Source organism: Convolutriloba macropyga, chromosome 2 (genome assembly GCF_964194025.1).
Source record: "Convolutriloba macropyga chromosome 2, txConMacr16.3, whole genome shotgun sequence".
NCBI classification, from domain to species: Eukaryota; Metazoa; Xenacoelomorpha; order Acoela; family Convolutidae; genus Convolutriloba; species Convolutriloba macropyga.
In genome coordinates, this window is record NC_134469.1 from 48096428 (window position 1) to 48113069 (window position 16642).

The following is a 16642-nucleotide window of genomic DNA, read 5'->3' on the forward strand; positions in this document are numbered from 1 at the left end:
TTTTTAAAAAAAGATTTACATTTTTGTTTCTCTATGTTAGTTACAGAGCAGAAAGATTTCAAAAAACATCAGTTATTGACAAGTCAAAAATTCAATCAAAGCACATATTCAATTCAATCAGCGGACAAGTCAACAATTCAATTAACAGATTCAGAGAACGCACATAACAATTTCGGCGAAAAGCATATGGTTATTCGCTTCGACGTCTTTTGCATAAAACTGATCGCGAAATTTTGAGTTCTGCCTGTATTAAATTTTATGTGTAGTCTTTCGAAATTGTATCACCAACGGCGTGAACAATTGACTACATAAGGAGTAACCAGTTTAGCTATTTTGAATTTTACAGTTGAAAAGTTACAGCTGTCATTTCTTAAGGTTTTCTTTAAAAACTTTGAAAAATGTACTTTTTTGAGATTTCCTGATTCCAGTATTGTTTTTGCAATTTTTGAGCGTAGTCTCATCAAAGAGAGAGGTCGCATTCCGGGTCAAGTGAACTATATAACGCTGCCAAATGTTGTTCTATTACTTAAATATTTGCTTCTTTGCGTAGATGCTACGTGTTTTCAATTATTTTCTACTGATCTTTTTGCATTTTCCAATTTTTTGGATTCTATTTTGCTTTCATGTCCCTTCGTCATATTAACGGCACACTAAAAACAAGTTTTATATCACATTAATGACGTGAGAGTAGGGCGCAATTGATTATATTAAAAATTTTGAGGATTAGGTTCTGATCTTAAAGGCTTCGAGACGGTTTCCACGCAAAATTGAAACTTGTCGATTTTGATGTGTAATTGTTTTTTTTGTATTCATATGACATTCTGGATAAAGACAGGTCTGAATCGTTTTGCATGAAATTAGAAAAAAAAGCCGTTGAATGATTTCTGTTGATGGCAAATTACGTTCATGACTTTGAGTTTAGTTGTTATGAAGTGTAAACGTATTTTCTGACTTGTTTTTGTTCTTGTTTTCCGCCTACTTGTTAATTATTCCAAAATAAAAAATTTCCATATCTTTTCTGAAAAGAGGCATTCATTTGTATTAGTTTACATTTAATCTGACGGTATTTTCACTTTTTCCTTAAAATTTAAAAAGATGGATGCGCCTTAATTTTCGGTCGTATGTACTGCTTATTGTTCTAAATTGAAATGCTGTTTGCCTTGTCTTACTCTCCATAATGGCCGTTACCATTGGCTCTAAAATGAGTTATTGTTTCATTTGTTTTATGGTTAGGGCTTGAAGCGATCCTTTAAATGGACAAAACAATTATTTTCGAACAATGTGATTTTTGAAAGTTTTCTATCTCTTCCTCATTTGGTGGACAAAAAAAGTCAAAAAACGTGGTTGAGCGGGGTCGGGGCATTATATGGACGCTCATTACCGAACCTCCTTGTTTATATTTTTTAGTAGGAAAAAGAGCTTCTAACTTGACTAATTTTTATGTGTAGTCTTTGAGTTTGCCAAGTTTGAGTTTACTAAACCCTATATTTTGCTAAATTTACTGCTGGCAACTGTTGACTACAAAACAACTCTTTCAATTCCTGGCAGTGGCTTGCAAGTGAAGACTTTGAATAATAGTTAGATATTTCTCAACTATTTAAAAAATTTTTTAACTTTATTCTTGAATGTAACAATGGAACGTTTCAAGTAGCAATCTTTTTTTTACCTGGGATGATCTATTTGTTTCTTTCAACTGGTTTATTTGCCATCAAAATGATTGACTCACTAAACTTTGAGTAGCGTGATCAGAAAACCTTTCGAGTGTTAATATATTATTTGCAGAATTATTCGAATATATTTTCCGACGATATAGCAGATATTCAGTTTTTGTTAATTGTCTTACAATTTTGACTACCTTTACACTCAAATTAAGTTGTATTTTGTTTTTCAGGATCTTTATTATCAACCAATGGCTTTTACAATTAATGGTCTTTCGGACCTAATGATGCAACAAAATTTGTGGTCAAAAAAGCTATTGGACGAGAATTGGACCACTTTTTCCGTACTAAGTTCTCCAAAATCTGCCGCGATAATTTAAGATAATTCAAGCTTGCAGATTAATGACTTTATTTTGTTAATGGCAATTTAATAAACTAATCGCAACTTTCATTCGGTTTCTATATATTTTCATCAGCATTTTCCCATTACGCATTTTCTTGGTTTTCGACAGTTTTCAGTTCTGTAATTTCAAATAACAATTGCTCCTTTGTTCTGTCAACGATTGGCCAATTTTACTAGGGACAAAAAATGATAATTTTAAATTTAATTTAAAAAAAGGAAAACTTTGGAAAGTTCAATAAAAAACTAGCCCAAATTGTTCTTAAAACGAAAAAATGAAAACCGTAAATAATTTTCATAAAATGAAGTCGCCGTCCAATTTGCAGTACTATGATACTGTATTGATTTACAAAACAGGAAAGTTTAATCTTAAGGAGTTGCACCAGGAGTTGTTCTTTCTGTTGCACCATGATCTGTCATCATAATTTAAATTTAATTGCAACTGTTAGCAACGAAAGATGATTGATTTTATGGGATGTCTTGACCGTTTTGAGCATCGTTTGTGACCATTTAATTAGACAAATTTAAAATGTGTACAAAAATTTTTTTTAGTCAACAACAAACGCTATATTTATCACTGATCAACGGCAACTTGATCAATGAACAATTGTTGAGGTCAAAAAACAATAGGAAAAACATCAAAGACTTTAGAAAGATGCAAAAAAACAAGCGTGCGAAGAAAGACAAATTAGTCTCAAAATATATTATCCAAGATTTTTTCAATTTCCTACGCTAAAATCCAACTGTAGTTGCAACTAGAGAATTCTACACAATGTAAATTTCACCATGCGATGATTTTGCATGTTTCTAATCCCCGTTGAAAAAGAAAAAATTACCAAAAGTTTTGCTCATTCTCAAACAATTCTTAGCTAAGAAGCAACTGTACAAAAGAAGATGCCATGCCGCCGATCATCTAAATTATCTGTTTTGAATAGTTGCACAGCCACATAAACTTTTGCTCCTGAGTGTCAAAACCGTAAAAATTACTTATTCTGAAAGTTTTGAAATTAATTTCAAAACTCCAAGAAATTATTTTTGTTTCAGGCGCGTTTTACAAATAATTAAAAAAAACTGCCGTGTAAAGACAAGGTCTGAGAATAAAAAAACAATTTGACACCCAAAGTATGAAATTGCATCTCTTCAGCATTTTTCTGAAAACGTATACTAAAACAGCGCTTAAGTCCTCAACTAACAAACTAACAATTAAAAGCATAGGTGTTGACTATTTTACCTGGTTTTTTGGAGACGCCAAATTACTGTCAAAATAAAAATCGATCAACCATAAATTTGTAAAAATAGCCGGCAGACTACCGGAATAGCTGCAAAATAGACTTGTGTGCCATGAAATAAAGATAGAAACAGATACAGGATTGAGTTGAAAAACAACGGTTATCGCAGCCACCCATTAAAAAATTAAGCTCGAAAACAAAAACTCTAATTCTATTATTGAGAATAATTTGGGTGCAAAAAACATTGACAACACAGATATCCGAACCCCAACCCCTGGCGTAAGAATCCGAAGAATTAATCATCCCCTGTTACACTTTATCTGAAAAGTCAATTTTAATAACAGATAATATATCAATGCAAACATAGGTCACGCGAAAAGCAAGAATCAAGAGTGAAAAATTGACTGAAAAAATGAAGCGAGAGATTGTTCAAGAAAAAATGTAGCACGCAAAAAGAGCTTCCGACGAAGAAACAAAATCACAACCAAAAGCACCGTAAAATAGCTCCGCGGCGAAAATCATTACCGATTAACGTCGGGCGAAGTGCTCTCAAACGACCGGCGAGCGGTTGGCTTCGTCAGTAGCTAGGCACGGTTCAGTGAGGCAAGCTTTAGTTTAATTGAAGGGGCGTAAGTGAGCGCAGCGGGGAGTTCAAGGGGGCTGATAAGGTGGCAACAGTGGAGGGGTCAATCTCTAAGAACAGCCCTTCGCACCATAAGTATAAGTCTCCTAACAGATTCCGTGAATCGCATGCCTGAAGACTAGTGAACTGAATGGCTCTAAGAGAAATTAATGCCATCTGAGCGCTACCTTTTTATACCATTTTGGAGGATGAAAAATCAAATGGGTCAGACGAAAAAATGATCAAGTGAAAAAATGCATAAAAAAGACCGACATGACTAATATAAGTGCTAAAAACTTCGTTTGAGAGCAATTAAAAATCAACAGTACCCAAATAATTCCTTAAATTGATTGATAGCAATTCTCAAAGTAGGGCTCACGTTAACACTTTGAAAAATGAGATTTGGCACCATTTTCTGTGATACAAAAAAGGAGTAATTTTTAATTAATACAACTTGTTTTTAGAATTGATAATTTCTAGATAAATTGTAATTTTTCAAACTTTATCAGAAGATAGATAATTTTCATTTTCTCGAGTATCATTTTTATTACAATTTATTAAACATACCCGGCAGATTGCCGGAAAATAGCCGCCGTTGATTCCAATAAGCATGATTGGGATTGAAAGAATAGATATTGAAAAAAAAAAGATTTTTGTACAAAAACATTTTTTAAGTCCGATTTATTTATACTTCTGTTTCTTAGAGAGAGGCTACAGGGGCTACCATCAATACCAATAAGCATAAGAGAGAGGTAACTAATACTTATAGGAACGTCGTTCAAATAGCGGGCATCTAAAATTGGGCTTTATGTGTTTATCCCGTTTCTATTTCTGACTTCAATTGTTATACTGACTCTGTTCAAAATGAGCAACTGATGTTCAAAATCACTTTTAGCAGAATGAGAGAAGAGAGAAACTAGCCTGGAGAAGTCAAAGATTTCACGCAAAATGTTGAAAAAGCGGCAAAATGAGGTAAAGCGAAACATTTTTTTGTTCGACGAAGTAAAAAAAAACACAGCAGGACAAGTCCTTAAATACAATCCAAAGAATTGAATGAAATACTGTGAACTATTGAGAACCTGAACAGCAGATCAATTGGACAACCCCAGAAAAAAGACAATCTCAAAGTTGAGAAACTAAAAGAATCAAACAAATCGAAATTAAATAAGAAAATAATCATGGATAAAACTCTTGAAGCTTTTATCATGAAGACCAAATATGATACAATTCAATATACTCATTTACTCACGCACAAGACATGAAAGAGACTCCACTAAAGGTAGATAAACTCGAGAAATTTGACGAACGCTGCAAAAAAAACTGACAAGTGAAAAATTTAAAGGTTTCTAAATTTTGCGGCAATAAGATGTTCAAAACCATTTTTTGGTTTGTTGTGTTCTGCCATATAACCCACCTGCAAGACCTAAAAATTTTGGTTGGCCAGTAAAGATAGTTAAACTCATAAATGGCAAAAAATTAAAATAATTAAAAATTTTAACAAAATAATGCTAAAAATCGTGATATTAACATCTTCAGAACTGTTTCATTTTCTCCAGAAACTATAAACTATTTTTTATTTCAAACCTTAGATAATTTCACTGGCTAATAAAGCTCAATACATTTGGAGCCTAACAATTTTCAGAAATAATGAAAAAAAAACAACTAAATTTAACAAAATATTACAAAAACTCATATTAAAAATTGATAACCAATCCATTACCTCTAGAAAATATGCAGTTACTTATTAATTGCCACTAGAAACTATGCAGTAACCTAATATTAAACCGTAGAGGAAATTCCGTGGCCTTTGATGATTGAGAAAACTAAAAAATGACAAAAACTTCCAAAAAACTTTTAAAGAAAATTGCAAAAATTCGTGATGTTAAAATGTTCAAAAACTATTCCATTAACACTAGAAACTATGCAGTAACCTATTATCAAACCCTGAAGCAGGTTTCTTGAAACCTAGGGCTGAAAAAGCTCAAAAAAAGACAAAATAATTTTTAAAAAAACTTACTAAAACTTTTAAATTGCAAAAATTAGTATAAAAATTCGTGTTTGTATTTGGAATACTCAAAACATATAGCTCTTAAAACGGTCATAGAAAATAATTATGCCTTGGAAAAGACCTTTATCAACGTTTACAAACCTCAATTGTAGACTGGTCCTATAAAATATTTGAAAAATGGCAAAAAAACGCAAAAAAAATTGGAACATTTTGGGCTAGAAAACCCCTAAAAATTACATTTTAACATTGAATTACGGCCTTCCCAGTAGCTTCGCCACTCTAAGCAATTGAAAGACTATTAAACGCTTCTAAGGGCCTGCTGATGCCCGCTGAGTTTTACCTGTTTATCCCGTTCTGAAAGCTGAAAGTCATGAAAAGTGTGAAAACATCTTACAAAAATAAAAAAAAGACAGAGCACCAATACAATCCAATTCCTGGATTGTAAAAATAGGAGCGCTATAATAGTCGGCTGAGAAGATGACAAGTCCTGCCGTACAACTCAAAGAATTTTCATTGACTAAAGAAAACTAGACCAAGAACGGACTATGAATGGATTGAGAAAACCATATAGAAACAAAACCGATCCAAAAAATTGAAAAACTGTAAAAATCAAAGTGAAATTGTAGCATGTGAAAAAAAAACCACTAGCGAGAAAATGAAATTTTGTTCAAACACCGTTTTCCCACTCTACTTTATATTTAGAGCGAAAAAAATTCATGCCGCAAAACCACTCGGTTTTTCGCTCCACTTCCTGTTTCGGCGTTACCAAAATCACTACTGCAATTTGACTTCAAAAATCATGAAAATGTGTGAACAGATCTTAAAAAATCTTGAAACAATGTCATGAAACAAAAAAGTAAAAACAATAAAATCAAATCTGTTAAAATATGATAAAAATCTGATCAAATTTTGCTATAGATTGAGATCCCGAAAATACTATCTCTGCTAAAATAACTTCATCAAAACAACTAGTACTTAAAAAACCACTCATGTGAATTTTGAAAAATAACTTTAGGCTAAATTATGAAAAAAAGCTCTTAAAAACAACAATCACTGCAAAACTAAAAAAGTTACTGAATTTTTTAATGTTTCAAAAAACATATAAATCCAAAGAAAAATTCGATTCAGCCAATAGGGTATTCATATGCTCGCAAAACAATAGGCAAGTCATAATAGGCAAAGAAACATAGCTAAAAACAGAAAAAAACTGCAAGAAATTAAGAAAAATAGTTCCATTTTTCGCCATTTTTTTGTCATTTTTCTCGACAAAATTATTCTTACCCACAAAACTGTAACCAATTGTTATCATAAATTTACTCAAGTTGAAGGGGTTTCTTCAATACCCATTTGAGCCAGTAAAACAAAATCGTCAAAAAAAACGCTAAAATTAGCTCGAAAATCAGCAAAACACATTAAAAACCTCCAAATTATCATAAACTTCATATGAATTTCCAGAAGTTTTCAAACCACTACCGAAACCAGCCTAAAATTAAAACAAAATCATAACCAAACCTCTTAACCAAAATAAATTAAAAAAATGCTTTAAAATGCCGCACGTGAACAAAAAAAATTTTGCTCGCTTAGAAATTTTTTCACACATCAATTTCTCGCTCTCTCAAAAACAGCGGTATGAACAAAAACCATTCTTTTTTCGCTCCGCTCTTCACTTTTGTTCAGCACCAAAATCAATCCAGCTTCAAAAATCACTACAATAAAATCAATTTAAAAAAAGGACTTCTCCAATACTCCTCTTAAAAAGTAAAAAGACAGCGCCCCAATACAATTCAAATTCTTTGAATTGTAAAAAAATAGAAGCGCTATAATAGCCTGTTGAGAAGATGAGGGCGGCTATTAATAAAAATATGACCTTCTATCGGCTTTTATTAGGGGAGAGGCATTGAATATGCCAACCTCCAAAAAAATGAAGCCAAAAATTTTAATTGAATTTCAATATTGTCTTTTCTGCTGTTAAAATAAAACCTCTCTATTATATGATCAACTGATTACTTTACAAGGCTACAAAACTGATTTTATAGTTGACTCACCAACTCAATGCTTCCTCTTTGGCACATCTTATGCAGCACTTCCAGAGTGTCAGTGAATTTCGAATAACAAAAACTACGAGATTCACAAGTTTGTGTGTACTGCAAGCTATTAAAGCTTTTTATTTTTATCAACTAATGGTGTGCACAATGCCGAGTTAAATAACCTGCGCTCAGAAGTAGTCAAAGACGCGATCGCCTAAAACATGAAACTATCGATTAAAATGGTACTAAACACATATTAAGTATATCTTTTATGGCAAGTGTAGAACCTTTTCGCTTAAGAACACGCGCTGCTCGTGTTACGACTAGTCTTTTGAACAATGAGTTCTACGTTTCAATTGTAAAACAAAAAAGTAGAAGCTGATAAGACGTCAATTATTCTTCTGATGAGTATGATGCATTATTTCTTTCACATCAAGCTCTCTCTCTCTCCGAGGCGCCAGCACCGTGGACAAAATAGAATTTTAACAATCTTCATCTCCCATCCTCACCTTAACGTGAAAATGGGGACAATATTGACAACAGATTATGTACTACTAATATTTCTATCTAACATCGAAAGAGACCACACTAAATGATCTGCATGCCTAACATATGTACTAGATTTATATATGCACGAGGTAATTGCTATTAGAACAAAAATAACAGATGCCGACTTGTCCTTTCCCCTTCAAACGTATGTAATTAATGTCAACTTGTGTTCACCGGACAAGTCGATGATATGACAATTTAACACGTGATAATAAAATTGCAAAAATATTGCATTTAGTCATAAATTGATCTATCATAATTTACAAGTAAAACTGAATAAAATAACGCATTCGAAAAAAAAATTAACAGCTAAAATCTGACTAAAAAGCATCATTACATTGGCTATAGACAGCAAACAATACGAATTTCTTTTTCAAAATAGAATCTGCATTTTTGATCTTTCATTATGCCAGAACAAGAAATTTATGTCTTCGCAAATTTCCTGCTCGGCTGATTGTAAATTCCGTGAAGACAGTTAAAAATTACTCAAGTTAAACTTCGCAGTTTTAATCCGGAAACACACTTAACTTCTAGGTCTATTGAAAGCTGCAGTCGAGGAGTTACTACTTTCAGGGGTTTGTTGACATGAGTTGTGAACGTAAAATATACCTTATCTAAGAATTAAAAAAAAAACTGCTAGTTTTAAAGAGATTTGTCTATAAAAAGCTGTCTCTTTAACTCACTAAGTTCAAGACATACCCTGTTAATTACAGCCGTGATAGCTTCTGTAAAACCATAAAATAAAAACGATCAAAAAATGAAAACCCAGTTCCCCGGAGAACCAGAACCTAATATACTTCAATACGAAACATAAAATATGGTAAATAATCACAGACATAAACTACTTCCAAAATAGCACAAGGACAACATAACTCTCCGTAAACCAAGAAACTAATATTAACAGTTTTGCAGAACTATCACAGCTGTCAAACCATTAAATCATAACTGCGAGAAACAGTCCGAACATGATGACTTCAATTCCCTACTTTTCAAGAAAATAAAATTACATCAAATTATCAAATTCATCAACATCAATTTCATTTTATGGCGACGTTACCGTTAAATACATTAAAGAGGCGCATGAAATCTCAAAAATATTGCACTCAATAGAAAATTATAGTGAGCAGATTTATATGTATACGCAGTTACCAAACTCGAACACAACGATAGTGACCATTTTTTTCCATAATTCGCCTAACTAACCAAATTAAAAGAATGAGAAAATATTATAAACACACAAGTAGCTTGAAATATAGTTCGGGTACTCTTCTTCTTTCTCAAGTTATATATTCACCATCAGCGGCTACTCTGTGTTCTTCAATAGAAATTAAACAAAAACTCATGACACGATTAGCAAGCTACTTCCTCACATTAATCCTATCAATATTTCTGCTTCTCCGCCCGAGATCTATGCCCTCAAAATAGTGTTAACACCATCGGCTGAGAGAAGCATTGTAAAAGATATAGTGGTGGAGACAAAGCAGAAATGTGACCAATCCAGCGAAACTTTATCGCAAATTTATCAATATCATATGCCATGATGTTGTCTCTATTCCATAAAGCAACATCTAACAAATTATAATTCTAGTTCGAACTCCAACTACGGCATAGTAATCTATGCCCAAATGCGCAGTGTTCCGTCCCACGAGGCAGTGCAGAGGGCGAACCCATCGTCTGTTACTCCAACACTACTTACACGCGATGTGTGCACACGGGACGCGGGACTGAAGTCTGAAACAGCCAAAATTTTATCCGTGCCTTATTGATGTTGCCGCAGGGAAAACATCTAAAAGTTGAAAAAAAATTGATATAAAAATCAATTTTTTTGATCGAATTTTCAAATTTTTTTGAAAAGCAGATCTTTTAAACGAGTTAATTGAACACCAACTTTTTATCTCTGGAAGATTTATTTTTGGAATACGGAGAAAAGGTTTTTTGCTGTCTAATATTTTGGATATTGGTCATGAGTTTCAAAAATTCACAAAAACAGTTTTATGGGCACCCTTCCACCTTTTGGATCACCCGAAGATACTAATTACATGTTACTGTAAGCAAACTTTACTTCTAAAAAGGATTTCTCTATTTATTGGGGGTTAAAGATGCTAAAATTAATTTTGCGCTCCTCTGAAATGTGAATGGCGTACCTCTATTTCTTGATCCGCAAGACGCATTTTTAATATACCATCCAGCTACGTCATAAAAGGTTGCAATTTTGGATTAACCAAATGACCAGAAAAATGCATAGAATAAGTGGAATACGATCCAAAGGGACTTAAAACCATCATGTTGACATCAAAAGTCAACAACACCAAGCAGCACAACGGCAAAAAAAATGTACCCAGACGATTATTACATACCAGTCGTACACGCTGCTCTCAGATTAATGTCAATACGGCTTTAAATGCAACTTTCTCAAATGCAATTCGTGGGTGGCAAAGTTCTAGTAAAAACGGATCTCTAGCGGCTTCAATTAGATAGGTAGTTTTACTCGTCAGATTACTTAAATCACGAAGCGAAGATTGCCGAAAAAAGATTAGTTTTGAAATGAAAACGCAAGAAAAAACAAGATATCACTTTGATGATTGACGATTGATCTACTGACGATTGATCTAAAACTGCACTCCTGACGATTGATCTAAAACTGCACTAGAGCGATAATACAACATACCCGGCAGATTGCCGGAAAACAAGCGCCATTGATTCCCATAACAGCGATTGGGATTGAAGGAACAGAAAAACAAAAATGAAAACTGATTGTCGAAACTGCGAACTATTTTGATTGGATTTCATAGTTAGACATACTCCTGTTTTTTAATGAGGATACAGGGGATAGTATGAATACCAAAACGCATTAGAGATGTTAACAAAGACTTATAAAAACCAAGTTCAAAAAGCGGGCATCTAAAATTGGGCTTTATAGGTTTATCCCCAATTTAATTTTGTTTTTTGATACTGATTCTGTTCACATTAGATTGCTTTGCTGAGCAACTTCTGCTTGAAAGCATTTTGAGCAGAATGAGAGAGTAGTGAAATTAGCCCAGAGAAGTCAAAAAGATTTCACGCAAAATGTTGAACAAGCTGTGAACAAAGGTAAAGCAAACAAAAATCTAGTTCGACGAAGTAAAAGCAAACATACCAGAACAACTCCTGAAACACAGTCCAAAGAATTGAAAAAAATTAGAACCATTACATCCGACAATCAGCTCAATTGAACAACGGCAGCCAAAAAGACAAACCGTCTCAAAAGTTGAAAACTAGAACAATCAAACAAATTAATCAAATATAATCCTCGCTAAAACTTTTGAAGCTTTTACCCCTCAGCCCCAAGTTGACCTAACAAATTAACCTATTAAGCCACGCACAAGCCATGAAATGATTTTATTGGCCATTTAAAGATGAGAACTACTTTTTTAAAAAATGAAAACAAAATTTACTGAAAGTTTCCAAAATTTGCAAAATTAATACGTTCAAAACCATATTTTGTCTCCCGAATATCTACAGCAACACATCTGCAAGACTTAAAAAAAGTTTAATTGGCTCATAAAAAAAGAAAAACAGCAAATGACAAAAAATTTCAGAAAAAAAGTTACAACAATTGCAAATTTTATTAAATAATGCAAAAAATCGTGCTATTGATATTTTCAAAACAGTCTCCTTGTTTCCAGAATCCACTCAGCAACCCACCCTGAAGCCTTCAAAAAGTTTCATTGGCCCATAAAGATCAAAGAACTAAGAACTTTTGCGAATTTTTATTTATGTAAAAGCAAATTTTATCAAGAAATAGTTAAAATTTTTTATATTAAAATTTTGCGAACCAATCAATTGCCAGTACAAAAATAGCAGTAACCAGTTAATAAGCCCTAGAGGAGAATCCCTGGCCCCTGGGGCTGGAAAAAAAATTCATCAACTTCAAGAAAAATTGCAAGTATAAAGAAATTGCTAAAATTTGTAATAGTAAAATCTTAAAGAAAACTTTTCTATCGTCACTAGAAACTATGCAATAACCTATTATCTAGCCACATGGGAGGTTCTCAGGCACCTGGGGCATGAAAAACTTTTTAAAAAGTGAGGAAAATTGCGTGTTTTAACACAAATCTGCTAAAATTCGTGATAGTAAAAACTGGAAAAACATTCTATTGATATCAGAAACGATGCAGTAAACTACCATCAAATACTAGAGGAGGCTCCCTGGCCGCTGTGGATGGAAAAGTAAAGAATGACAAACTTTTCGGAAAAACTTGAAAAAATTGCAAAAATTATTATCACTTTCCGTGTCTATGTTTGCACTACCAAAACATATAGCTCATAAAATGGTCACAAAAAGTAATCATATCTTGCAAACGACCTTTATCAACTTTGACAAATGTCAATTCAAGACAAAACAAAAAAACTCGAAAAAAAGGATTAAAAAAAGTGAAAAATTGCACCATTTTGCGGTTGACAAACTCAAAGGATTACTAAAGCCAGCTTTGAGCCTCTAAAGAAACATAAGGCCGGTTTGGTCTTACCTGTTTATCCCATTTTGCAAGGTAGAAGTCAAGAAAAAATATGGAGGGCAGCTATCAATAACCGACTAGTCGGGCGGAAAAAGCTAGCTGCGGCTTAGGTATTCTAGAATTAGGGGGTGAGCAGCGTGGGTCAAGCGTTGTGAGGGGTGGGGGCGATGGGAAGGTAGGCTTGGCAGTGTTGTTCTGCATTTCCGCCGGGTTTCATCCACTACTATTCAACACAAGTTATTTCACTTCCAAAGTTATTTTGAATCCGAGTGAAAACCAAAAAATTGCCGGCAGATTCCCAAAAAAGTCGTTGACCACACGGCTCGTGGTTGGGATTGAAACAGTTTCAAACTAAGTTTCACAAATAGTTCTAATTTGGTTAGCAGTTCCATTAGATTTGATAAATATGGTGAGTTAAGCTTCAAAATGGAGGAAATACGTAAACTATAAACGCCAGACAAACAGCTCTCGAACGACGGGTGGCTCTATTTAATTAAGAAGTGACTGGGCTGTAGATAATTTTAAATGAGCGCAGAAAAAACCAAAGCCGAGGAAAGTTTCCAACCACTGACCCCCGGCGTAATAGTCTGAAGCATTATCCACTTCGATATCATGACCCAGTGACAGCATATCTTAAAAAAACTTCGATTTAGCAACAGAATTTCTGGATAAGACCAATTCAAATCACGCAAAAATCAAGAAGTCACGAAAGAAAAGTCACCACAGAAGTGAAATCAAAACCATGTTCTAGATGAAAAACGTCCTAGCAAAAGCTTTGCATAAAACAGACAGATGTTTACAATCATCGCTTCAAATTTCAATCGAGAGCCATAAATAAGCTCAATACTAAGAGCAGTTAGAAGAATATTCAAGGAAATTCTCATAATTCAATGCAAGGAGTCTGGAAACATAATTCTTTGTGCCCGGGCTCTATCCAGTTTCTTTTGATTGCAGTTTTGACCTTAAAAGTTTTAGAGAAAATTTGATGACGATTTAAGTGAAACACAAAAGATGCTCGTAGTTAAAACAGATTACGGGGGAAGATGACAACAAATTTGTACCTATAGAACTCGAAATCCCCTTTTCAAATTCTATTGACATATTGCAAACAAATTTCAAAAATGAAAATTTTCGGTCAACATAGTCATATAACAATTTAGTCTGCGTGACCTTTAATAACTACCACTTATGGTTTATTCTAAATCTAGATTTAATAAGACTACAGAAGTCATCCTCCTGAGTAAGGTAGGTAGGTAGTATATGATAGAAATTTATCCCACGGTTGACCTAAACACTCGTAGGATTAGAGCAATAAAAAACAACCGACTAGTCAGGCGTATTTGTCTCAAATGACCGGCGAGCTGTTGGGCTCGGTAGTTGCCAGCTGGGGATTACAGATGCTAGCATTAGGGGCAATGAGCAGATTGGGGAATGCAGGTCAAGCACTGTGAGGGAGAAAGCGAAGGGGGTAGAGTCTGAAGAGTGGAGTTGTTCTGCTTTTCCACTCTTCCAATTTCATCCCTACTATTAAACCCACGTTATTTCACTTCTCTAAAATTTCATCCCATTTTGATATGTTATAGATAATTTTAAATCAGTGCAGAAAAATCAAAACGATGAGGCGTTTCAACCCCTTGCCGCGGCATAATGGACTAAAGCATTATTCAATCGGCTTACATGGCTTCGTGCTTAAAACAGATTACTGGACCGGATGAAAAAAATGCTAGCTAGAAAATTTGAAATCCTGCCTTTAAAGTCTATTGATATAACGCAAAATTTCAAAAGAAAAACGATTATTTCGTTCTAGTAACATATCCTCGTAACAATCAGTTTTATTAACTTAGTTTATTCTCAATTTAAATTCATTAAAGTACAGGAGGGTAGAGGAGGGTGTATGGGGGAATGTTGGGGCGGGAGGGGAGGGGGTGTGAGGGAGGGGGGTCAAACTCTTAAGATTAAGAACCACCCGTCACACCATAAAATTTTTTCAAAATACGTCATGCACACAAATTCAGCACCTAAGCAATAGAATTGCGCTTTTCGGTGCGCGATCAAATGGTCGTTACAAAAATAGGGAAGTTGACGAATTATAAACCTTGCTATCATTCGCGGCTATTAAAACATGAACCGATTAATGTCGGAAGAATTGCTCTTGAACGACAAGCGGGTGGAAAATCATTTGACTCCACCTGGATTCGAACCATTGACCTCCTGCTTCAATACAATTTGCACTTCCGACTGTGCTATTTGGCCCATGGTTTTGATACGCTGCATCCGACTTTATATTAGCAACAAGCTTTACTTCGGAGTGAGAACAGAAGAGATCACTCAAAAATGAAGAAAGAAAGCGTGAAAAAATCACTTGAGAAGTCAAAGAATATTCTAGAAGGAAAGCGCAAAAACGGTCAAGCAAAAAATTTGCATAAAAAAGACCAACACGTTTACAATAATTGCTATGAACTTCGTTCAAGAGCATAATTAAAAAGGTAAAACTAATAAACCAGCACCTAAATAATGGTAGTTGACATGGTGACGGAGGTTATTAAAAATAATAAGTTATTGTACCAGAAACACGAGTGCCGGCATATCATTGGCGGAATTCGTGTAAAAATTGTTAGCAAACGAGTACTTACTTATATGAGTGGAATGATTAATGATGTCAATGGCTGCCAAGTAGGGACTGGAGGAGTAGCCGACAAAGACAAGTCGTCCACTTTTGGAGAACGCGAGGGAACAGGCCGAATTACCTGCACCAGTCTCGTCCGATTTGCTGATTTGAGCATTGGACCGGATATCAAACAGAGACACCGAGGAATCCTCACTGGCAGTGGCAAACGCGTATCCATTTGGGAAATACTGTTAAAATACACAAGCATATAGAGATAGATTAATTGAAAGCTGCTGTAAACTGCTTAAACTCTAGTACATAGTGCAACTATTTAGTTTATTGCCATAGAATTTATAAAAGTCAAATGAACTTTCTTTATTGCTTAGAAGATCAAAATTAAATCTTGCGCTTAAAAACACCGCTCTCTTAGAAATGCAAGAAGAAGCCAGTTTGGATGAGATATTTAGCGAGATTTTATCCGCAGACTACATCTCATACGGTTTATTATTTCCTTTGTTTTAACGAGGCAATTTCGGACTGAATTGTTTATTAAATTCATGAAGCGACATCTTGCACGTACTAGAAGTTTTACCAAGAACCAGATACTAATTATTTTTCAGATTAAGGGGGCATCTGATATGATTGAAAGCCGAGTGCAGAGTCACTCACCGCAACATCATTGATATCCTGTTTGGGACTCTCCAAATCAGTGAAGAGGCGCACCGTCTGGCCCAGTCTAAGGTCCCACAGTCGTGGAATGCAGTCTCCGCCTCCTGTCACAAATAGTCTGTAGTCTGGGGAGAAGGCGAACGAAGATACGTCGCTCTTGTGCCCAATGAACTCTGTCTTTGGAGTCTGATCCATCAGGTCCCACAACACACTACGCACACAAATATACACCTCTAATGCGCTCATGAAATATTAACATGTTATCCCAAGGCAGCAATTCACGGTAGTGTACGCGATGCAGGATATGCGTTGGAGTTTATCAATGACCGCTCACCAGATTCAACTTAGATGAATTGTAAGGTTATATAGAGATTGT

At 34.5% G+C, this 16642-nt stretch overlaps 2 protein-coding genes across 2 annotated transcripts in view; both read right to left on the reverse strand.

Annotated features, from left to right (window-relative positions):
- Nucleotides 1–16642, reverse strand: part of LOC142358715 (uncharacterized) — a 405321-nt gene that overhangs the window by 233764 nt on the left and 154915 nt on the right. The window lies entirely within an intron of this gene.
- Nucleotides 8317–16642, reverse strand: part of LOC142358716 (uncharacterized) — a 163235-nt gene continuing 154909 nt past the window's right edge. Inside the window, exons 7-9 of the mRNA XM_075410249.1 lie at nt 16267–16477; nt 15623–15845; nt 8317–10224 (exon numbers count right to left, since the gene is read on the reverse strand). Coding sequence (XP_075266364.1) covers nt 10109–10224; nt 15623–15845; nt 16267–16477 — 550 coding nt within the window. The 3' untranslated portion in view covers nt 8317–10108. The remainder of the gene's footprint in view (nt 10225–15622; nt 15846–16266; nt 16478–16642) is intronic.